The sequence below is a fragment of the Triticum dicoccoides genome, chromosome 2B, assembly GCF_002162155.2.
Source record: "Triticum dicoccoides isolate Atlit2015 ecotype Zavitan chromosome 2B, WEW_v2.0, whole genome shotgun sequence".
Taxonomy (NCBI): Eukaryota; Viridiplantae; Streptophyta; class Magnoliopsida; order Poales; family Poaceae; genus Triticum; species Triticum dicoccoides.
This window is the reverse complement of record NC_041383.1, coordinates 800,486,072-800,510,883: the sequence shown is the minus strand read 5'-3', so window position 1 is coordinate 800,510,883 and position 24,812 is coordinate 800,486,072. Positions and strand designations below refer to the sequence as shown.

The 24,812-nt window shown below is 45.6% G+C and overlaps 1 protein-coding gene and 1 long non-coding RNA gene across 2 annotated transcripts in view; both read left to right on the top strand.

The window, feature by feature from the left end:
* Window positions 1–12,947: 12,947 nt before the first annotated feature.
* On the top strand, window positions 12,948–14,412 carry LOC119368891. The gene is made up of 4 exons (XR_005176770.1): window positions 12,948–13,043; window positions 13,410–13,509; window positions 13,599–14,040; window positions 14,149–14,412. It is a non-coding gene; the product is annotated as an uncharacterized LOC119368891 (long non-coding RNA).
* Window positions 14,413–23,384: 8,972 nt separating this feature from the next.
* The window catches only part of LOC119366431 (E3 ubiquitin-protein ligase AIRP2-like), a 2,718-nt gene continuing 1,290 nt past the window's right edge, over window positions 23,385–24,812 (top strand). Inside the window, exons 1-4 of the mRNA XM_037632168.1 lie at window positions 23,385–23,767; window positions 23,850–24,000; window positions 24,132–24,198; window positions 24,289–24,541. Of these exons, the coding sequence (XP_037488065.1) occupies window positions 23,679–23,767; window positions 23,850–24,000; window positions 24,132–24,198; window positions 24,289–24,541 (560 nt within the window). The 5' untranslated portion in view covers window positions 23,385–23,678. The remainder of the gene's footprint in view (window positions 23,768–23,849; window positions 24,001–24,131; window positions 24,199–24,288; window positions 24,542–24,812) is intronic.

The following is a 24,812-nucleotide window of genomic DNA, read 5'->3' as shown; positions in this document are numbered from 1 at the left end:
AGCCATATTGTATAAATGGATCTTCAAGAGGAAGACAGGTGCTGATAGTAGTATTACTATCTAAAAAGCTCGACTTGTCGCAAAAAGGTTTTTCGACAAGTTCAAGGTGTTGACTACAATGAGATTTTCTCAACTGTAGCGATGCTTAAGTCTGTCCGAATCATGTTAGCAATTGCCACATTTTATGAAATCTGGCAAATGGATGTCAAAACTGCATTCCTTAATGGTTTTCTTAAAGAAGAGTTGTATATGATGCAACCATAAGGTTTTGTCAATCCTAAAGGTGCTAACAAATTGTGCAAGCTCCAGCGATCCATCTATGGACTGGTGCAAGCATCTCGGAGTTGGAATATACGCTTTGATGAGTTGATCAAAGCATATGGTTTTATACAGACTTTTGAAGAAGCCTGTATTTACAAGAAAGTGAGTGGGAGCTTTTTAACATTTCTAAAACTATATGTAGATGACATATTGTTAATTGAAACTGATATAGAAATTCCGGATAGCATAAAAGGATACTTGAATAAGAGTTTTTCAAAGAAAGACCTCAGTGAAGCTGCTCACACATTGAGCATCAAGATCTATAGAGATAGATCAAGACGCTTGATAAGATTTTTCAATGAGTACATACCTTGATAAGATTTTGAAGTAGTTCAAAATAGAACAGTCAAAGAAGGAGTTCTTGCCTGTGTTGCAAGGTGTGAAGTTGAGTAAGACTCAAAACCCGACTATAGCAGAAAATAGAAAGAGAATGAAAAGTCATTTATTATGCCTGAGTCATAGTTCTATAAAGTATGCTATGTTGTGTACCAGACCTATTGTATACCTTGCTGTGATTTTGGCAAAGGAGTACAATTTTGATCTAAGAGTAGATCACTGGACAGCGGTCAAAAATATCCTTAGTAAGAACTAAGGAAGTATTTCTCGTTAATGGAAGTGATAAAAGAGCTCGTCGTAAAAAGTTACAACGATGCATGCTTTTACACCAATCCAGATGACTCTAAGTCTCAATCTGGATACATATTGAAAGTGGGAGCAATTAGCTAGAGTAGCTCCGTGCAGAGCATTGTGGACATAGAATATTTGCAAAATACATACGGCTCTGAATATGACAGACCCGTTGACTAAACTTCTCTCACAAGCAAAACATGATCATACCTTAGTACTCTTTGAGTGTTAATCACATAGCGATGTGAACTAGATTATTGACTCTAGTAAACCCTTTGGGTGTTGATCACATGACGATGTGAACTATGGGTATTAATCACATATAGATGTGAATATTGGTGTTAAATCACATGGCGATGTGAACTAGATTATTGACTCTAGTGCAAGTGGGAGACTGAAGGAAATATGCCCTAGAGGCAACAATAAAGTTATTATTTATTTCCTTATATCATGATAAATGTTTATTATTCATGCTAGAATTGTATTAACCGGAAACATAATACATGTGTGAATACATAGACAAATAGAGTGTCACTAGTATGCCTCTACTTGACTAGCTCGTGAATCAAAGATGGTTAAGTTTCCTAACAATAGACATGAGTTGTCAGTTGATTAACGGGATCACAACATTAGGAGAATGATGTGATTGACTTGACCCATTCCATTAGCTTAGCATTTGATCACTTAGTATGTTGTTGTTGCTTTCTTCATGACTTATACATGTTCCTATGACTATGAGATTATGCAACTCCCGTTTACTGGAGGAACACTTTGTGTGCTACCAAACATCACAACATAACTGGGTGATTATAAAGCTGCTCTACAGGTGTCTCCGAAGGTACATGTTGGGTTGGCGTATTTCGAGATTAGGATTTGTCACTCCGATTGTTGGAGAGGTATCTCTGGGCCCTCTCGGTAATACACATCACTTAAGCCTTGCAAGCATTGCAACTAATGAGTTAGTTGCGGGATGATGTATTACGGAACAAGTAAAGAGATTTGTCAGTAACGAGATTGAACTAGGTATTGGATACCGAAGATCGAATCTCGGGCAAGTAACATACCGATGACAAAGGGAGCAACGTATGTTGTTATGCGGTTTGACCGATAAAGATCTTCGTATAATATGTAGGAGCCAATATGAGCATCCAGGTTCCGCTATTGCTTATTGACCGAAAATAGTTCTAGGTCATGTCTACATAGTTCTCGAACCCGTAGGGTCCGCACGCTTAAGGTTTCGATGACATTTATATTATGAGTTTATGTGTTTTGATGTACCGAAGGAGTTCGGAGTCCCGAATGAGATCGGGGACATGACGAGGAGTCTCGAAATGGTCGAGACATAAAGATCGATATATTGGACAACTATATTCGGACCTCGGAAAGGTTCCGAGTGATTCGGGTATTTTTCGGAGTACCGCAGAGTTACGGGAATTCGCCGGGGAGTATATGGGCCTTATTGGGCCATACGGGAATAGAGGAGAGAGGCCAAAAGGAAGGAGGCCTGCGTCCCCCCTCTGGTCCGAATTGGACAAGGGGCGCAGCCCCCTTTTCCTTCTTCCTCTCCCCCTCTTCCCGTTCTCCTACTCCAACAAGGAAGGAGGGAGTCCTACTCCCACCGGGAGTAGGAGTCCCCTTGGCGCGCCCCCTCCTAGGCCGGCCGCCCCCTCCCCCTTGCTCCTTTATATACGGGGGCAGGGGGGCACCTCTAGACACAACAACAATTGATCTCTTGATCTCTTAGCCGTGTGTGGTGCCTCCCTCCACCATATTCCACCTCGGTCATATCGTAGCGGTGCTTAGGTGAAGCCCTGCATCGGTAGAACATCATCATCGTCACCACGCCGTCGTGTTGACGGAACTCTTCCCCGACACCCTGCTGGATTGGAGTCCGGGGATCGTCATCGAGCTGAACGTGTGCTGAACTCGGAGGTGTCGTACGTTCGGTACATGGATCGGTCGGATCATGAATACGTACGACTACATCAACCGCGTTGTTTTAACGCTTCCGCTTTCGGTCTACTAGGGTACATGGACATCACTCTCCCTTCTGGTTGCTATGCATCACCATGATCTTGCGTGTGCATAGGATTTTTTTTGAAATTACAATGTTCCCCAACATAAGGCCCAATACTTCCCCGGGGGGTTCCGGTAACCCCTCCGGCACTCCGATTGTCTCTGAAATCACCCGGAACACTTCCGGTGTCCGAATATAGTCATCCAATATATCAATATTTATGTCTCGACCATTTCGAGACTCCTCGTCATGACCGTGATCACATCCGGGACTCCGAACAACCTTCAGTACATCAAAACTTATAAACTCATAATAAAACTGTCATCGTAACGTTAAGCGTGCGGACCCTACGGGTTCGAGAACTATGTAGACATGACCTAGAACTGTTTCCGGTCAATAACCAATAGCGGAACCTGGATGCTCATATTGGCTCCTACATATTCTACGAAGATCTTTATTGGTCAAACCGCATAACAACATACGCTGTTCCGTTTGTCATTGGTATGTTACTTGCCCGAGATTCGATCGTCGGTATCCAATACCTAGTTCAATCTCGTTACCGGTAAGTCTCTTTACTCGTTACGTAATGCATCATTCCGTAACCAACTCATTGGCCACATTGCTTGCAAGGCTTATAGTGATGTGCATTACCGAGAGGGCCCCGAGATACCTCTCCGACAATCGGAGTGACAAAACCTAATCTCTAAATACGCCAACTCAACATGTACCTTTGGAGACACCTGTAGAGCTCCTTTATAATCACCCAGCTACGTTGTGACGTTTGGTAGCACACAAAGTGTTCCTCCGGTAAACGGGAGTTGCATAATCTCATAGTTGTAGGAACTTTGTATAAGTCATGAAGAAAGCAATAGCAACATACTAAACGATCAAGTGCTAGGCTAACGAAATGGGTCAAGTCAATGACACCATTCTCCTAATGATGTGATCTCGTTAATCAAATGACAACACATGTCTATGGTTAGGAAACATAACCATCTTTGATTAATGAGCTAGTCAACTAGAGGCACACTAGTGACATTATGTTTGTCTATGTATTCACACATGTATTATGTTTCCGGTTAATACAATTCTAGCATGAATAATAAATATTTATCATGATATGAGGAAATAAATAATAACTTTATTATTGCCTCTAGGGCATATTTCCTTCAGTCTCCCACTTGCACTAGAGTCAATAATCTAGATTACACAGTAATGATTCTAACACCCATGGAGTCTTGGTGTTGATCATGTTTTGCTCGTGGAAGAGGCTTAGTCAATGGGTCTGCAACATTCAGATCCATATGTATCTTGCAAATCTCTATGTCTCCCACCTGGACTTGATCCCGGATGGAATTGAAGCGTCTCTTGATGTGCTTGGTCCTCTTGTGAAATCTGGATTCCTTTGCCAAGGCAATTGCACCAGTATTGTCACAGAAGATCTTCATTGGTCTCGATGCACTAGGTATGACACCTAGATCGGAAATGAACTCCTTCATCCAGACTCCTTCATTTGCTGCTTCCTAAGCAGCTATGTACTCTGCTTCGCATGTAGATCCCGCCACGACGCTTTGTTTAGAACTGCACCAACTTACAGCTCCACCGTTTAATAAAAACACGTATCTGGTTTGCGATTTCAAATCGTCCGGATCAGTGTCAAAGCTTGCATCGACGTAACCATTTACGACTATCTCTTTGTCACCTCCATAAATGAGAAACAAATCCTTAGTCCTTTTCAGGTATTTCAGGATGTTCTTGACCGCTGTCCAATGATCCACTCCAGGATTACTTTGGTACCTACCTGCCAAGATTATTGCTAAGCATACATCAGGTCTGGTACACAGCATTGCATACATGATAGAGCCTATGGCTGAAGCATAGGGAACATCTTTCATTTTCTCTCTATCTTTTGCGGTGGTCGGACATTAAGTCTGACTCAACTTCACACCTTGTAATACAGGCAAGAACCCTTTCTTTGCCTGATCCATTTTGAACTTTTTCAAAACTTTATCAAGGTATGTGCTTTGTGAAAGTCCAATTAAGCGTCTTGATCTATCTCTATAGATCTTGATGCCCAATATGTAAGAAGCTTCACCGAGGTCTTTCATTGAAAAACTTTTATTCAAGTATCCCTTTATGCTATCCAGAAGTTCTATATCATTTCCAATTAACAATATGTCATCTACATATAATATCAGAAATGCTACAGAGCTCCCACTCACTTTCTTGTAAATACAGGCTTCTCCAAAAGTCTGTATAAAACCATATGCTTTGATCACACTATCAAAGTGTTTATTCCAACTCCGAGATGCTTGCACCAGTCCATAAATGGATCGCTGGAGCTTGCACACTTTGTTAGCACCTTTTGGATCGACAAAACCTTCCGGTTGCATCATATACAACTCTTCTTCCAGAAATCCATTCAGGAATGCAGTTTTGACATTCATTTGCCAAATTTCATAATCATAAAATGCAGCAATTGCTAACATGATTCGGACAGACTTAAGCATCACTACGGATGAGAAAGTCTCATCATAGTCAACCCCTTGAACTTGTCGAAAACCTTTTGCAACAAGTCGAGCTTTGTAGACAGTCACATTACCATCAGCGTCAGTCTTCTTCTTGAAGATCCATTTATTCTCAATGGCTTGCCGATCATCGGGCAAGTCAACCAAAGTCCATACTTTGTTCTCGTACATGGATCCTATCTCAGATTTCATGGCTTCAAGCCATTTTGCGGAATCTGGGCTTATCATCGCTTCCTCATAGTTCGTAGGTTCGCCATGGTCAAGTAACATGACTTCTAGAATAGGATTACCGTACCACTCTGGTGCGGATCTTACTCTGGTAGACCTACGAGGTTCAGTAGAAACTTGATCTGAAGTTTCATGATCAATATCATTAGCTTCCTCACTAATTGGTATAGTTGTCACAGGAACTGGTTCTTGTGATGAACTACTTTCCAATAAGGGAGCAGGTATAGTTACCTCATCAAGTTCTACTTTCCTCCCACTCACTTCTTTCGAGAGAAACTCCTTCTCTAGAAAGGATCCGAATTTAGCAAGGAAAATCTTGCCCTCAGATCTATGATAGAAGGTGTACCCAATTGTCTCTTTTGGGTATCCTATGAAGACACATTTCTCCGATTTGGGTTCGAGCTTATCTAGTTGAAGTTTCTTCACATAAGCATCGCAGCCCCAAACTTTAAGAAATGACAACTTTGGTTTCTTGCCAAACCACAGTTCATAAGGCGTCGTCTCAACGGATTTTGATGATGTCCTATTTAACGTGAATGCGGCCATCTCTAAAGCATAACCCCAAAATGATAGCGGTAAATCAGTTAGAGACATCATAGATCGTACCATATCCAGTAAAGTACGATTACAACATTCGGACACACCATTTCGTTGTGGTATTCCGGGTGGCGTGAGTTGCGAAACTATTCCGCATTGTTTCAAATGTAAACCAAACTCGTAACTCAAATATTCTCCTCCACGATCAGATCGTAGAAATTTTATTTTCTTGTTACGATGATTTTCCACTTCACTCTGAAATTCTTTGAACTTTTCAAATGTTTCAGACTTGTGTTTCATCAAGTAGATATACCCATATCCGCTCAAATCATCTGTGAAGGTGAGAAAATAACGATACCTGCCGCGAGCCTCAATATTCATTGGACCACATACATCAGTATGTATGATTTCCAACAAATCAGTTGCTCGCTCCATAGTTCCGGAGAATGGCGTTTTAGTCATCTTGCCCATGAGGCATGGTTCACAAGTACCAAGTGATTCCAAAAGTCCATCAGTATGGAGTTTCTTCATGCGCTTTACACCGATATGACCTAAACGGTAGTGCAACAAATAAGTTGCACTATCATTATCAACTCTGCATCTTTTGGCTTCAACATTATGAATATGTGTATCACTACTATCGAGATTTAATAAAAATAGACCACTCTTCAAGGGTGCATGACCATAAAAGATATTACTCATATAAATAGAACAACCATTATTCTCTGATTTAAATGAATAACCGTCTCGCATCAAACAAGATCCAGATATAATTTTCATGCTCAACGCTGGCACCAAATAACAATTATTTAGGTCTAAAACTAATCCCGATGGTAGATGTAGAGGTAGCATGCCGACTGCGATCACATCGACTTTGGAACCATTTCCCACGCGCATCATCACCTCGTCCTTAGCCAATCTTCGCTTAATCCGTAGTCCCTGTTTCGAGTTGCAAATATTAGCAACAGAACCAGTATCAAATACCCAGGTGCTACTGCGAGCATTAGTAAGGTACACATCAATAACATGTATATCACATATACCTTTGTTCACTTTGCCATCCTTCTTATCCGCCAAATACTTGGGGCAGTTCCGCTTCCAGTGTCCAGTCTGCTTGCAGTAGAAGCACTCAGTCTCAGGCTTAGGTCCAGACTTGGGTTTCTTCTCTTGAGCAGCAACTTGTTTGTTGTTCTTCTTGAAGTTCCCCTTCTTCTTCCCTTTGCCCTTTTTCTTGAAACTGGTGGTCTTATTGACCATCAACACTTGATGCTCCTTCTTGATTTCTACCTCCGCAGCCTTTAGCATTGCGAAGAGCTCGGGAATAGTCTTGTCCATCCCTTGCATATTATAGTTCATCACGAAGCTCTTGTAGCTTGGTGGCAGTGATTGAAGAATTCTGTCAATGACACTATCATCAGGAAGATTAACTCCCAGTTGAATCAAGTGATTATTATACCCAGACATTTTGAGTATGTGTTCACTGACAGAACTATTCTCCTCCATCTTACAGCTATAGAACTTATTGGAGACTTCATATCTCTCAATCCGGGCATTTGCTTGAAATATTAACTTCAAGTCCTGGAACATCTCATATGCTCCATGATGTTCAAAACATCGTTGAAGACCCGGTTCCAAGCCGTAAAGCATGGCACACTGAACTATCGAGTAGTCATCAGCTTTGCTCTGCCAGACGTTCTTAACACCGTCAGTTGCATCTGCAGCAGGCCTGGCACCCAGCGGTGCTTCCAGGACGTAATTCTTCTATGCAGCAATGAGGATAATCCTCAGGTTACGGACCCAGTCCGTGTAATTGCTACCATCATCTTTCAACTTAGCTTTCTCAAGGAACGCATTAAAATTCAACGGAACAACAGCACGAGCCATCTATCTACATCAAACATAGACAAGCAAAATACTATCAGGTACTAAGTTCATGATAAATTTAAGTTCAATTAATCATATTACTTAAGAACTCCCACTTAGACAGACATCTCTCTAGTCATCTAAGTGATCATGTGATCCAAATCAACTAAACCATGTTCGATCATCACGTGAGATGGAGTAGTTTCAATGGTGAACATCATTATGTTGATCATATCTACTATATGATTCATGTTCGACCTTTCGGTCTGCGTGTTCCGAGGCCATATCTGTATATGCTAGGCTCGTCAAGTTTAACTTGAGTATTCCGCGTGTGCAACTGTTTTGCACCCGTTGTATTTGAACGTAGAGCCTATCACACCCGATCATCACGTGGTGTCTCAGCACGAAGAACTTTCGCAACGGTGCATACTCAGGGAGAACACTTCTTGATAATTTAGTGAGAGATCATCTTAAAATGCTACCGTCAATCAAAGCAAGATAAGATGCATAAAGGATAAACATCACATGCAAACAATATAAGTGATATGATATGGCCATCATCATCTTGTGCTTGTGATCTCCATCTCCGAAGCACCGTCGTGATCACCATCGTTACCGGCGCGACACCTTGATCTCCATTGTAGCATCGTTGTCGTTACGCCATCTATTGCTTCTACGACTATCGCTACCACTTAGTGATAAAGTAAAGCAATTACAGGGCGTTTGCATTTCATACAATAAAGCGACAACCATATGGCTCCTGCCAGTTGCCGATAACTTCGGTTACAAAACATGATCATTTCATACAATAAAATATAGCATCACGTCTTGACCATATCACATCACAACATGCCCTGCAAAAACAAGTTAGACGTCCTCTACTTTGTTGTTGCAAATTTTACGTGGCTGTTACGGGCTGAGCAAGAACCGTTCTTACCTACGCATCAAAACCACAACGATAGTTCGTCAAGTTAGTGATGTTTTAACCTTCGCAAGGACCGGGCGTAGCCACACTCGGTTCAACTAAAGTTGGAGAAACATACACCCGCTAGTCACCTGTGTGCAAAGCACGGCGGTAAAACCAGTCTCGCGTAAGCGTACACGTAATGTCGGTCCGGGCCGCTTCATCCAACAATACCGCTGAATCAAAGTATGACATGCTGGTAAGCAGTATAACTTGTATCGCCCACAACTCACTTGTGTTCTACTCGTGCATATAACATCAACGCATAAAACCTAGGCTCTGATGCCACTGTTAGGGAACGTAGTAATTTCAAAAAAAATCCTACGCACACGCAAGATCATGGTGATGCATAGCAACGAGAGGGGAGAGTATGTCCACGTACCCTCGTAGACCGAAAGTGGAAGCATTATGACAACGCGGTTGATGTAGTCGTACGTCTTCACGATCCGACCGATCCAAGTATCGAGCGCACGGCACCTCCGAGTTCAGCACACGTTCAACTCGATGACGATCCCCGGACTCCGATCCTGCAGGGTGTCGGGGATGAGTTCCGTCAGCACGACGGCGTGGTGACGATGATGATGTTCTACCGATGCAGGGCTTCGCCTAAGCACCTTTACGATATGACCGAGGTGGAATATGGTGGAGGGGGGCACCGCACACGACTAAGGAACGATCACGAAGATCAACTTGTGTGTCTAGAGGTGCCCCCTGCCCCCGTATATAAAGGAGCAAGGGGGGAGGCCGGCCGGCCCTAGGGGGCGCGCCAAGGAGGGGGGAGTCCTCCTCCTAGTGGGAGTAGGACTCCCCTTTCCTAGTCCAACTAGGAAAGAGGAAGGGGCAGGAAAGAGAGGGAGAGGGAGAGGGAAAGAGGGGCCGCGCCCCCCTTCCCTTGTCCAATTCAGACTCCCCATGGGAGGGGGGGTGCCACCTCCTGGGCTGCTGCCCTCTCTCTCCCCTCAGGCCCACTAAGGCCCAATACTTCCCCGGGGGGTTCCGGTAACCCCTCCGGCACTCCGGTTTTCTCCGAAATCACCCAGAACACTTCCGGTGTCCGAATATAGTCGTCCAATATATCTATCTTCATGTCTCGACCATTTCAAGACTCCTCGTCATGTCCGTGATCACATCCGGGACTCCGAACAACCTTCGGTACATCAAAACTTATAAACTCATAATAAAATTGTCATCGTAACGTTGAGCGTGCGGACCCTACGGGTTCGAGAACTATGTAGACATGACCTAGAACTGTTTCCGGTCAATAACCAATAGCGAACCTGGATGCTCATATTGGCTCCTACATATTCTACGAAGATCTTTATCGGTCAAACTGCATAACAACATACGTTGTTCCCTTTGTCATCGGTATGTTACTTGCCCGAGATTCGATCGTCGGTATCCAATACCTAGTTCAATCTCGTTACCGGTAAGTCTCTTTACTCGTTACGTAATGCATCATTCCGTAACCAACTCATTGGCCACATTGCTTGCAAGGCTTATAGTGATGTGCATTACCGAGAGGACCCAGAGATACCTCTCCGACAATCGGAGTGACAAAACCTAATCTCGAAATACGCCAACTCAACATGCACCTTTGGAGACACCTGTAGAGCTCCTTTATAATCACCCAGTTACGTCGTGACGTTTGGTAGCACACAAAGTGTTCCTCCGGTAAACGGGAGTTGCATAATCTCATAGTTGTAGGAACTTTGTATAAGTCATGAAGAAAGCAATAGCAACATACTAAACGATCAAGTGCTAGGCTAACGGAATGGGTCAAGTCAATCACATCATTCTCTTAATGATGTGATCTCGTTAATCAAATGACAACACATGTCTATGGTTAGGAAACATAACCATCTTTGATTAATGAGCTAGTCAAGTAGAGGCACACTAGTGACATTATGTTTGTCTATGTATTCACACATGTATTATGTTTCCGGTTAATACAAATTCTAGCATGAATAATATACATTTATCATGATATGAGAAAATAAATAATAACTTTATTATTACCTCTAGGGCATATTTCCTTCAGATTGCTGTTGCATAGAGCGGCCTAGCAGCGAGGCAGCGAGTGACGACACCGACCAGACCTGGTGGGGAGACGAGCAGTGGTGTGCGTAGGAGGTTAGGGCATCACATTTAGGCCTCGTTTGGCACGCGAGGATTGGAGTGGATTTCAGAGGAGAATCCACGAGGGGCCCAGAAACCTCTACAACCCCCGACTGCCTGTTTGGTATGTGAGGTTTCTCGGCCCAAGCCCTCTCCAACCCCGTCAACCCCTCTCAATCCACGCGGCTACTGAGCCTCGAGGGCACCCGCGTGGAACGGATCGGGCGAGACGCAGAGACGGGCGAGTGGAGGAGCCCGCCGTATGTCACCGGAGCTTCAACGCCCAGCCGCTGCCGGAGCTTCAACACCGGCGTCTTCCTCCATTCCTCCATCCCCTCCCCAGGTGATTCCTCCCTTCTCCTCCACTCCTCCACTCCTCCACCCCCTCCCCTGCAAACCCTAGGTCCATGGCGGCAGGCTTCTTGCTCCTCAGTTCTACACGCATGGCCCCATCTTGCTCCTCAGATGCTCCTCTGTTCGACGCGCCTGTTGTTCTTGTCCAGCCCCATCTTGCTCCTCGGTTCAGTTCAGCCACACCTGTTGTGCACTGTGTGTGCTAGTTTACATTGTTCTGCTGTTCCTGGTTTAGGGTCACAATTGAATCAAAGTTAGACCTAATTGGGGTGTTACAGTTGGTCGATCTTAATGTAAGTGAAATCATATCAGCTACTATGAGTTTGTGATGAATCATTTTAAGAGTAGTTATATCTGACATGCTGAGTGGCTGTGCTTGATGAATTTGAGATGCCTATATGATTTGCCTTTTCTTGCCAAAAAAAAGAAGATACAATTGATGTGGGCCTTGACCATTTGCACTGCATTTTAGGAAGGAACTTGTTACATGTACATGTCTGCAGCTTCAGTAATTATAAGTACTTTGTACCAAAATCATAAGCACACTAGCCATATAATCCTTCAGAATTGTCTACAACAAGTAACAGAAAGATCCAAGAGGGAGAACCTTATACATTGTTTCTGTTGATCTGTTTATAAATCCATTATGCACCGGTTTATGAATCCATTGTAAGTTGTTGGAACACACTATGACATGGTGGAAATAGTAATAGTCGCTTGATCTATTTCATGCCTGTATATATCATGCTCAATTCTTACCACAATCATCCTTTCTTATGTCTGTTGACCATCTCTGTTTTTCTCAGTAAATCTCATGATTTATGTCTCTATATAACAAGTGATTCTTTAGTAAATATGCTAGTTTCGATGCTCTATCTTTTTTAATCTTTGTGATTGATCCGATTCTAGATAGTGAAAAAACATTCATGAGCAAAAATGTGTGTGTTCATGACATATATCTGAGTCTCTGCCTAACTGATGCCTTCAGTTGTTGTTCTAGGGGAGACCTGAGACTCACGGCCTCGTGTATCCCCAGGCGATGGTCGGCGCCGCACCTCTGCAGTTATGCTACTCCACCACCTAGATGAGAGTAATCTATGTACTCCCTCTGTAAAGAAATATAAGATCGTTTAGATCACGATCTAAACGATATTATATTTCTTTACATATGGAGTATTTCTTATCTATTAACTTTAGATGCTTACTAATGGTTGTTTATGTTCTAGAATTGCCTCAGTTTCCCAGTTCCAAGTTCCAACTGGTAGAGTATATCTTTGAAGAGGTAATTGTGTATTACTCATTCAGCTTGGCTGCTGCGGCGTAAAGAGCAGGTTGTGGCAGATATATTATTCACCCCACTTCATCCAGGCTGCTTCTGGAAATGTGTGAAGAATGGAAGACCTGGCTGCTTGTGAGATGACGGGCTGGCTGAGTCCGAGCAGTCAACTACTAGGAAGAGGAACCCATAAGCCTCTAGGTGGATGGAGAGGTTAGTGTGATTAACCACGGCGAAGGATTCAGATATAGTTTGTATGACGTGCTCATATACACCCACACATCATACAAACTATATCCTCTCTAGAGGCACCCAGAGGAGTGATGTTTTTCATAATAGCATCTCCTCTCTAGTCCAGAATAGTAGTTTCAGAGAACACTATATCAATGTCAGACCACAACTGTGAACAAACACTTTGAGTTCCCCAAATCGGATCTCAGTCAAATCATGTACTACACTTTCATGCAACTACATCTGAATCCTTTTATATGGATGGAATATACGTGTGGGTGTATATGAGCACATCATACAAATGTTGGGACTTGAGTGTCTCTTTGCTAATTTTGTCTCTATTTGCAGGCTATCATTTGAGCAGTCATTCATTACCCAGCTTAAGCCAATACATGTTACACTCCAAACAGACCGGGCAAGTGATTGTCTCTCTGTAGATATTGTATAGGTAACATTCTGCCAAGCTTAGAAAATATATGTTATCCCAAGTTTGGTGTATACTCATTTTTATTTGCATTTGTTTCTGTTTATAACTAGGGTTCGGTGCTCGTTCAGTTGCACATGTTATACCTTGGATTGTACAAGTCGTCATCGGTCAGTCGATTGATTACGTGGATGCTTGTTTCTAGTCTGAATGATTATGTATCATCTTACACGCCTGTTCCGAGTTTTTTTTTGCCCGAATCTTATTCAATTCACGGATAAGATCTTACACAATTTGTTTCTTGTTCTGCATCATATTCCAAATTGGTCTGTACTGCTTTTGTAGGAGAAGACATGAAGATGCAGTACTACTATGGAAATGTCTAACTGTTTGCCAATAAGATTGTAGTTCTCATATGATTCTCTTGCTGGTACTGGGTGATCCTTCATATTGTAGTTGTATGTGTTCTCTGGTTTATAAAGGTCATAGTGATTATTTTGGTGAAGTCCCCCTTGTTAGTTTATTTCTCCAGGTTACATCCTCAACAAAGATTTGGTAAGTAGCCATTGTCTTCGAGGCAATACTCGACCGATTCTTTTTGCCACTCACCTGAGAAAGGCATCATTAATACTAACTTCTTGCTATGATATTGAATTTGTGCAGTGCAATGGTGGACATTTAGCTTGTGGTACATGCCTTGCCGAGCTCCCCGATGGATAGTGCCTGACTTGAAAGCACGACGAAGGCTTTGTCCATGGTCTTGCAATGGACGGTATTGTCTGGTTGGCAATTATAAAGTGCTCCCACAATGGCTGCCAGAGGGACGTTGGCTTCTACACTTCTATAGCAACATGATTAGTTTTATGTGTGGATTCTACCTGTAGCAAGTTATTATGCTATGATGTTGTCTTGCTTGTAAAGATTGGATTTTTGGATGTCTTGCACCATCGTATATCAATATGCAAAGCCTGCCTACTGATATGTCTCTAACGTATCTATAATTTTTGAATGTTCCATGCTATTATATTACCTGTTTTGAATGATTATGGGCTTTATTACACTTTTATATTACTTTTGGGACAAACCTATTAACCGGAGGCCCAGCCCATATTGCTGTTTTATTGCTTGTTTCAGTATTTCGAAGAAAAAGAATATCAAACGGAGTCCAAATGAAATGAAACCTTTGGCAACGTGATTTTTTGAAAGATTATCATCTTGGAGACTTGGAGTTCACGTCAGAAGATACTCAAGGAGCCCAGGAGATAGGGGGCGCGCCCCCCTACTAGGCGCGCCCCCCTATCTCGTGGACCCCTCGAGCACCCCCGACTGACTTCTTTCGCCTATATAAGCCTACGTACCCTAAAACCATTGAATATCAAGATAGATCGGGAGTTCCACCGCCGCAAGCCTCTGTAGCCACCAAAAACCTCTCGGGAGCCCGTTCCGGCACCCTGCCAGAGGGGGGATCCCTCACCGGTGGCCATCTTCATCATCACGGCGCTATCCATGACGAGGAGGGAGTAGTTCACCCTCGGGGCTGAGGGTATGTACCAGTAGCTATGTGTTTGATCTCTCTCTCTCTCTCGTGTTCTCTCTCGTGTTCCCTCTATGGCATGATCTTGATGTATCCCGAGCTTTGCTGTTATAGTTTGATCTTATGATGTTTCTCCTCCTCTACTCTCTTGTGATGAATTGAGTTTCCCTCTTGAAGTTATCTTATCGGATTGAGTCTTTGATTTGAGAACACTTGATGTATGTCTTGCCGTGTTTATCTTTGGTGACAATGGGATATCACGTGCCACTTGATGTATGTTTTGGTGACCAACTTGCGGGTTCCACCCATGAACCTATGCATAGGGGTTGGCACACGTTCTTGACTCTCCGGTAAAAACTTTGGGGCACTCTTTGAAGAACTTTGTGTTGGTTGGATGAATCTGAGATTGTGTGATGCATATCGTATAATCATGCCCACGGATACTTGAGGTGACAATGAAGTATCTAGGTGACATTAGGGTTTTGGTTGATTTGCGTCTTAAGGTGTTATTCTAGTACGAACTCTTGAATAGATCAATCCGAAAGAATAACTTTGAGGTGGTTTCGTACCCTACCATAATCTCTACGTTTGTTCTCCACTATTAGTGGCTTTGGAATGACTCTTTGTTGCATGTTGAGGGATTGTTATATGATCTATCTATGTTATTATTGTTGAGAGAACTTGCACTAGTGAAAGTATGAACCCTAGGCCTTGTTTCCTATCATTGCAATACCATTTACGCTCACTTTTATCATTAGTTACCTTGCTGTTTTTTATAATTTCAGATTACAATTACCTTTATCTACTATCCATATTGCACTTGTATCACCATTTCTTCGTCCAACTAGTGCACCTATACAATTTAACATTGTATTGGGTGTGTTGGGGACACAAGAGACTCTTTGTTATTTGGTTGCAGGGTTGTTTGAGAGAGACCATCTTCATCCTACGCCTCCTACGAATTGATAAACCTTAGGTCATCCACTTGAGGGAAATTTGCTACTATCCTACAAACCTGTACACTTGCAGGCCCAACAACGTCTACAAGAAGAAGGTTGTGTAGTAGACATCACCTACCAAACAACACTTCCATACAAAGAGGATTGTGGCTATAGGGGGATTGGGAATTCAAGGGGATTTGAGAGGATTGGGTGGAAGAGAGGGATTCACCGAATCCCCTCAAATCCCCACCCCCTTTGGGGCTGGAAATCCCCCTCTACCAAACAAGGCCTTAGGGGGTGTTTGTTTACAGGGATTTTTTTGATGTAGGGATTAGAAAAAGTCTTTCTTAGAGACTTTTTAACCAAACATGAGGGCCTATTAGGGACTAAAAGTTGTTTTTGGAACTAAATGAATAAGACTCCCAAGGAGAATCTTTTTGGTACTTTTTGGGACTTTTTCCAACAATGCCCCTCCCTGCACCCATTACCCCACCACCCCATGGTGTCGTTTGGTTGTTATTTTTTGTATAATAGGGGTGACATGGTCATTTAATAACCTTTAGGGAGGGATTAGAGACTTTTTAGTCCCTGAAAACAAATAAGAAGGGACTTTTTAGGAACTAGGGCTCCGTTCGGTGCAAAGGAATTTTAAAGGAAAACTTGCAGGAATAAAAAATGAAGGAAAGCTCTCCCAAACTGCGTTCGGTGTGCAGGAACGAGCTCCTCAAGATCCAAAGGAAAGTTGCTGCAGCCTCTTGTTTTACAGGAAATAAAACATCCGGTGGAAGCTTTTTTTTAGGCGGAAGCACGAGGCAAAGTAGAGGAAATCTTAACTGGACCTACATGCACCACTGTTGCCTTGCTTTGTGTGACCCCACCACTGCCAGATGGACGCATCACACGAGTGGATGAGAAAATGGGCCGACCATGAATTGTACTAGTGGGACCTACATATACCTTTGCCTTACTTTGCTTTACCGAATACATCTTCTCAGCTTTCCTACAGATTTCTAATCCAGAGTTTTACCAGGCGATTCCCAAGGCATTCCTTTGTTTTCTAGTTTCCACAGTTTTCTTAGGCCCCGTTCGGTATACACTTTAGGGAAACAGAGGAATGTAAAAAATTACAGGAATGCAGTAGGCTGTACAGTGCATTCCTCCGGCTCTCGAAGTATAGGAATAAGAAAATAAAGAATTGTTCGGTTCACAGGAAGTCGTTCACAGAGGTGAGTAAGAGCATCTCCAACAGCCGCGCTATAGCGCCGCGCGCAAAAAATCTTTTAGCGCGCGCGCTGCGGCTGGTTTTGCGCGCCCGCCTGCACTGGCTCCAGCAGCCGCGCTGAAATGCAGCGCGCGCGACTCGCCGGGCATTTTGCATATATGGATATTTTGGACAAAAATGAACATGTAAAATTTGACACAAACAAGTGGATGAATAAAAGTTCATGCCCACAAGTTCATCAAAATCATGCCCACAAGTTCATCCAACCAAATTCAAATGCAAACTAAAAGTTCAAGACATGAAAGACACATCAAGCTTCATCTTCATCTTCTTCTTCTTCGTCTTCGTCCTCATCTTTCGAAGACGACTCTTCCGCCTCCGAAGATGAACCTTCCTCCCTATCCTCATCACGCACCGCATCACGCACCGCATCATGTGAAGCTTCGACGGTGTTGGCAAGATCTTCAACGGCATCTTCATGGGAATGTGTGTGAGAAGCCATGGCGGCCGGAGGTGCACCCATGGCGGCCGGAGGTGCACCCATGCCTCCCATGAGAGAAGCAAAACTCATGCCTCCCATGGCGGCCATAGCGTCGGAGGGTGCTCCAAAGCCACCCATGCCTCCCATGGCGGCCGGAGATGCACCAATGCTCCCATGGCGGCCATAGCGTCGGAGGGTGCTCCAAAGCCACCCATGCCTCCCATGGCGGCCGGAGGTGCACCCATGCCTCCCATGCCTCCAAAGCCACCAATGCCTCCCATGGCGCCGAGGCCACCCATGCCTCCCATGGCGCCGAGGCCACCGCCTCCCATGGCGCCGAAGCCACCCATGCCTCCCATGGCGCCGAGGCCATCGCCACCCATTGCACGAACCAAGGCTCTTTTTCGGATCAAGACTTCTTGTTGGGCAAGATTGACATACTCCTTTTGCGCCGCATTGAGGTTAGATGTGTCCATGAAGAACAAGTGCTTCTCCCATTCCAACAACTTAGCTCGCTCCTCGTTGCTCACTTTCCTCTCCTCCAAAGTCACCTTTCTCTCCTCGGCCGCCACCCTTCTCTCCTCGGTCACCAACCTCCTCTCCTCGGCCACGGCATCTTGGTTCCTTGCCATTTTCCTCACCTCATTCGCTTCGACCCTTGCCTTCACAATAGCTTCCATAGCATTTTTGAGCTCATCATCTCCTTTCTTCTTCTTCTTTTCGGTTTTGTCTTTCTTGCACCCATCTGGTCGTTTTGGCTTCGAGTATGAAACCGAGTTGGGTGTGGGGCTTCTCTTGCCGCCATCACTTGATGCATCATCCTCATCATCATCATTCATCTCATTTGCTCGCTTCCGTTTGTTGCTCAAATGCAAATCCTCCAAATCATCACGCTTCTTTCATTTCTCATCATCCTTTAACACTTCATAGCAATGAGGCAAGGTAAAGATCCTGCCTTTCTTGATCTTCCCCTTCTTGGTTGTCCTTGTCTCTTGGTTGAACAAGTTTTGTGCAATGTTGTACTACAAGAAAAACAAAACAAGTTAGCACTTCGGTCACCAAAAACAAGTATGATGAACATATATGAGATGTCACTTACTCGATCATCCTCATTTGTGCCACTTGGGTTAATCTTGTCCACCGACTTTTACGCGGCCGCCCACTTTTGACAATCCGAGTTGATTGTCGACCATCGGGACCGAAGTTATCTCTCGGAGCGGTAAATTCCACTCTTGTTGTGAGCATTAAAGTGTTCTGTCATTCGCCCCCAATACGCGTCTCTACTTTGATCACCTCCAATGGATGGATCCTTCGACACATGCAAATAAGTGGAGCATAGTAACTTGTCATCGGTGGTGGAGTAATTGCCCGCTCTTCCTCTCGGCGCCTCGACAATTCCTTCACCCTCCTCGTCCACCTCAAACTCATGGTCTTCGAAATGGATGTCATTGGTTTGAGACCAATGCGAATTGTTGGACCCAACACCCATAGTGGACATGTATGCATCATCGTTGAGACTACAATTTTTTGTGAACAATGCAAATAAGCTATCTATATGTAAAATGATGATGCATTGAACAAATAAGAAGAAAAAAATACTTGGAAATTTTTTCACCTTGGGGGCATTTCTTCGAACACGTGGTGCGCGTCGGCGGCCGGCTCAATGAGTGAGCTCGCCGGCGCTTCGGTAGCCGCCGCGGCCGTCGAACGCCCTGCAAGCTTTTTCCCCCTCGCCATGCCGGAGCCGTCTGCCGCCTTGTTCTTCTTCGCGGATGTTTTGGCCTTCTTCGCCCGCGCCGCATTGGGTACCTTCTTCGACGGTGCGGCGGCGGCACGGGATGGCGCCGTCGCGACGCCACCCGGCGCCGGCGCCGTAGTCATCCGCGGCGGCAAGAAGAGGCTGCGCGCGAGGCCGACGCTCGGCGGAGCTCCGGCGGTGGCGACGCCAGCGCTCACCGCGCTAGGGTTTCCGGCGGCGGCGGCGGCGGCGGGGGGGTCGCGGATGTATAGCAGGGTGAGCGGGGCGCCGGTGTGCGCGTCCATGGCGGGGGGCAGGGCGCCGGCGCCGGCGCGCGCAGGGCGTAGGACGAGGAGAGAAAGAGAGTGCGGGCGCGAGCGCTCGAGTGTGCCGTGCGCTGTAGCTGACGCTCCAAATACACCGCGCGGATAAGTGTTTTTGACCGCGCGCCCAACCCGTTATCGCGCGCGCGCCGTTTTTGCGCACCCGCTGGAGCGAGCCGCCGCGTTGCGCACGCGCTAAAAAGGCCTATTTTGCGGCGCGGCGCTAGTTTAGCGCGGCTGTTGGAGATGCTCTAAAGAAACCATGTACAACTAATGCAGCAGTATATTATTTTATTCGGCCAGAAAGCAAGCGGTGCATGCTGGTTTGGCTTCTGTCACACCTATTTTTTTATTCAGCCTGCGCCGTTGATTGCCTCGGGCCTCCGCCCAAAAATGAGCCCAGACCAGATTTATATTTTCCTGTGAAATGGCCACTGTTTGAGGAACTTTTCACTGGAACGTTGTAACCGAATCCTTTGTACCGAACACTATTGAAGGAAATGTAAACTATGGAATGGATATTCCTCTGGAAAGACTAGAATTCCTGTGAAGCGAACGCACCCTTAACCTTTGCACCGAACAGAGCCTTATAATGCGGGTTTTTTTCTCTATCAATGTTATATGAACATGAATCTCTTTTTCTCCGAATTAAATGGTGAATCCAGGATCTTCTACGTTTATTACCTTACAATTTTGCGAGATACAAAACAATAAAATAAATAATATATATAGTACAAAAAATACAGATTTTAATGAAATTCCTTTTTTTTGCGGTACTTTGGTTGATTTTACTCTGTTTACATGTAGGTTTAATTCAGTTCTAATTTTGATGTATTTATAATGTAAATGCAATGAAATTAATTGGGCATGGAGAGACGAGCGGCGGCGTACTCAGAGCATCTCCAACTGCCGCGCTAAGCGCCGCGCGCAAAAAACCTGTTTGCCGCGCGCGCTTCGGCTGGTTTAGTGAGGCCGCCAGCGCTAGCTCCAGCAGCCGCGCTATAATGCAGCGCGCGCACGCCGCTCCAGCAGAGCGCAAAAATAGAGCGCGCGCGCCGCACAAACCACATATACATTTCAAGAAGAGGAGCAAAAATGATCAAACGAACAAAATAATTCAACAATAAATAGTTCAATTTCGTTATCATTACAACTCAAACAAATAGTTTATCGTTCAATACAACAACTAATAATAGACACAACAAATAGTTCATGAACAATACAATGTCGAATGCAGAAATCATCATGCTCTTTGTCGTCCATACCATGCCAACCCCTCTTCAATCAGATCATTCTGAAGTTCATTGTGCGTTGTGGGACGCCGAATGGCATGATATGAGGCAATAAAACGGGCTACCCTTGTAGGCATTTTGTCGAACACCTTGCGGGCGCGGCGCGGCAGCGAGCGCTCGGGCGCTGTTCCTCGGATGACGGAGGCGCGCGAGCGCCGGCGAGACTAGGAGGGGATGGGGCGGAAGCGCGGCGGCGCGGGGATAGGCCGGGGAAGCGCCTGAACGGTCGCCGGGGGGCGCGGGCGGCGGCGGCGGCGCAGCCGGATAGGGGTGGAAGTGGGAGAGGAAGCGCGAGAGCGAGCGCGAGAGTGTGACGCGCGCTGCAGCGGGCGCTCGAAATACACCGGGCGGGATGGCGTTTCCGACAGCGCGCCCAACTAGTTATAGCGCGCGCGCCGTTTTTGCGCGCCCGCTGGAGCGGCCCGCCGCGTTGCGCGCGCGTTAAAACCGACTAATTTGCGGCGCGGTGCTAGTTTAGCGCGGCTGTTGGAGATGCTCTCACAACTTTGTGACATATATTACCTATGTCCTAAATTAGTTGTCCATGTGTTTCGATACAGATTTGAATCGGACAAAAAGAATAAAATTCGGCTTCCTAAGTCAACAAAAATGTGTAAGTTAATAATAGAAGGCTCGGGTAACAAAAATGCGATCACACCATGTCGGAGTGATAGTATGTGATGTTGCAAGCAGATGACTGCAACATGCACGATTCAAACGAGCCTTATTTGTTTTCATCAAGTTTGGATTGCTTACCACGAGTGTCACGTGGTGACCACACAATCCGGGAATCAGAATATAAACTGCTCCGGTTTGCTTTGCTTAGGCGATGTGGTACAAAACTTCCTGCATGCATATACATCGACAGAATTACTTCAAATCATGGGCCTACAGAGAGGAGTACATCGATCTGGGCCCTTTTTAGCCCAACAGGCCGACACTGGAAAATCAGAAATATTCCAGCGTTGAAAGGGAAAAAAAAGTACAGCCCGAAAAACAAGCAAACAGTAGAAATCTTATACCAACGAAATAAGAGTGGAAAAACTGAAACGTAGCACCACCAAAGCATCCCGGTATCAATATGTGCTGCTGCAATTCGATTCGAAACTTCACAGACAAGAAGCAGATATGACATCACGTTACATTGCATCCTAACTCTTGTTTAGAATTCCATTGCAGAAAAAAACTATTATTTAGAACTATGCTCGGTAAACGTATGTACGCAATTGATGCCCTAGTTATTGCACATCTAAGTGACACAATCAAACTAGAAAGAAAAAAGAAAAAAGACAAAACAAATGCCTGCACAAATCTCCGTGTAAAATCAATGGCATATGAGTTAGATGTGCAATACTCAGAGCACAACTGGATGTGCTTTAGCAAAACTGCATACTTATGAAATTTCTTGCACTCATGGCAGCATGTGTTATATTGGTGCTACAGTGTTAAATGTTGGCACATTTTTTTCTAGGCGGTGAAACAGTGCGGGCGACTGGTGTGTTTCTATAGGCTAGTTGCTGATGATTAATTTCATAAATCAGTGACCTAGTCAAAAATTTGAATCAAACCCAAAATTAAAACATGTTAACCGAACAAGCAAGCTCCTCGAGAATTGGTGGCCCGGTCAAAATTGTGAACCAAATTCAAAATCGAACATCTCAATTGATTGAACGGGAGGGCTCAAAAAATGGGGAGCATGATGAATTAGAAGATACATCCTCTGTTTTAAATTATTGGTCAAAGTTGAACATCAAAATATATGTGTCGATGTGTAAATAGGGACGAAGGGAGTAGGTCGAGTTTGGGGGACGTGGAGTATCTGAGCTCGAGCTCAAATGAGCACGGAAGGATAGTAAAACTAAAAAAAAATATCATAAAAATTGAAAACTCTTTTGTGGTAAACTTTGATGAATGTTTGAAGTGCTTGCAATTTTTCATCATAAGATCGCATCTATGAAAGGCGTAAAAAAATTCAAAATCAATGCTTTTGAAAAAGCTACTTTTAAAATATTTTGAAGCGGTGATTTTTTTTGTACTGTTCTTCCGAGCTCGAGCTCGGAAGGGTACTTGGGGGAATTCGGGAGTTGAACTATTCGCAGAAAAGAAAGAATTCGAGAGTTGGACTTGTCTGTCGGTGCATGGACCGGGCTCACGTGACACGAGACCGCAGCGGCACGGCGGCCGGCCCCGTGCTCTTACCAGCAGCACCCCGACGCCCGCGCGCGCGCACCCACCTCTATCCCACCGACACCCTGACCCCACGCTGACCATACCCCACTTCCCAGCCTCTAACCGCAGGAAACACCGACGACGACCCGCCCGCGCACGGGGGCCCCGCCTGTCACTTGGACTCCTCGGAGCGGCGGGAGCGGACGCGTGGCGGCGGCGGCGGGTCTCCCTCCGCCCACGCAACCTATAGCCTATAGCAACAGAACTGGCGGGCGGTGCGGTGCGGCCGGCCGAAAAGGAGACGACCACCAACTGGAGTTGGGAGTGGAGGCCTGCTTTCGGTGGAGAGTGGAGCGGGGAGCCTCCACTTTCGGTGCCGCTGTCGCCGCCGCGGTCGCGCGCGCTTGCGGCGGGGGTTCTCTCTAATTCGGCCCTGCTCCGCTCTGCCCTGGCGGCGGGGTTTCATTCGGCGGCGGAGGAGGAGGGGGGAGAGATGGTGGCGGCGGCGCCGTGCGCCGCGCGGAGGTCGTTCAGGGACTCGCTCAAGGCGCTGGAGGCGGACATCCAGCACGCCAACACCCTGTGAGCCCCCTCTCTCCCTCCCTCCCCACAAATCAAAGGACCAAATTTGGGTCGTGAGTTCGCCCCTGGTGCCGTGCTGCAGGGCGTCCGAGTGCTCGCGGGACTACGACGGGGCGTGCGTGCAGATGCGCGTGTCCTACAGCCCCGCCGCGCGCCTCTTCCTCTTCCTCCTCCAGTGGACCGACTGCAGCCTCGCCGGCGCGCTCGGCCTCCTCAGGATCCTCATCTACAAGGTACTACTGTACTACATTTGTCGTCCGTCTGTCTGCTGTCTGTGCCCATGCCCCTGGTTTCCTTCCGTAATTTGTGGTGGTTGTGCTTGTGTCCTCACGGAATCCGGTCTCTGCTTCCATTGATTCTGCAGGTCTATGTGGACGGCACAACCACCATGTCCACCCACGAAAGGAAGGCCAGCATCAGGGAGTTCTACGGTAAACACTGACTCTGTTACAAACACTGTCAGTGTGTCGTCCTGGAGTTTGGACTGATTTTACTCATGCCCATTCTCTGTCTGCCTGCAGCCGTGATATTCCCCTCCCTCATGCAACTGGAGCACGGGATGAGCGACTCCGACGACCGGAGGCAGAGGGCGGCGTGCTCCGAGAGGTACAGGAGGAGAGACGAGCCGGAGGAGGGCAGCAAGAGGCCCGTCTCCGAGATCGACGACGCCGAGATAGAGGAGGAGGAGGAGTGCGGGATCTGCATGGAGCTCAACAGCAGGGTCGTGCTGCCCAACTGCAGCCACGACATGTGCATCAAGTGCTACCGTCAATGGTGAGCGAGAACAAGAACCTGACCCCCTCCCATAATTTTTGCTTTTCAGTTTTTCTCCCATGTTCAGTCCACTTCACTTCACTTCGACCAGAGCAAGCACGTTTGATGGTCCTCGGTTTAATGCGAGCTTCAGAGTAATTAAGATGGCCGCGTGAGCATCATTTATGGAAAATACTATGCAGCAACCTCTGCATCTGATTACCAGTTTTGCCCTTGATTCTTACGAGGCCTGACTTTCTTACTGGAGTATCACTTACTGTTATCAAGCATT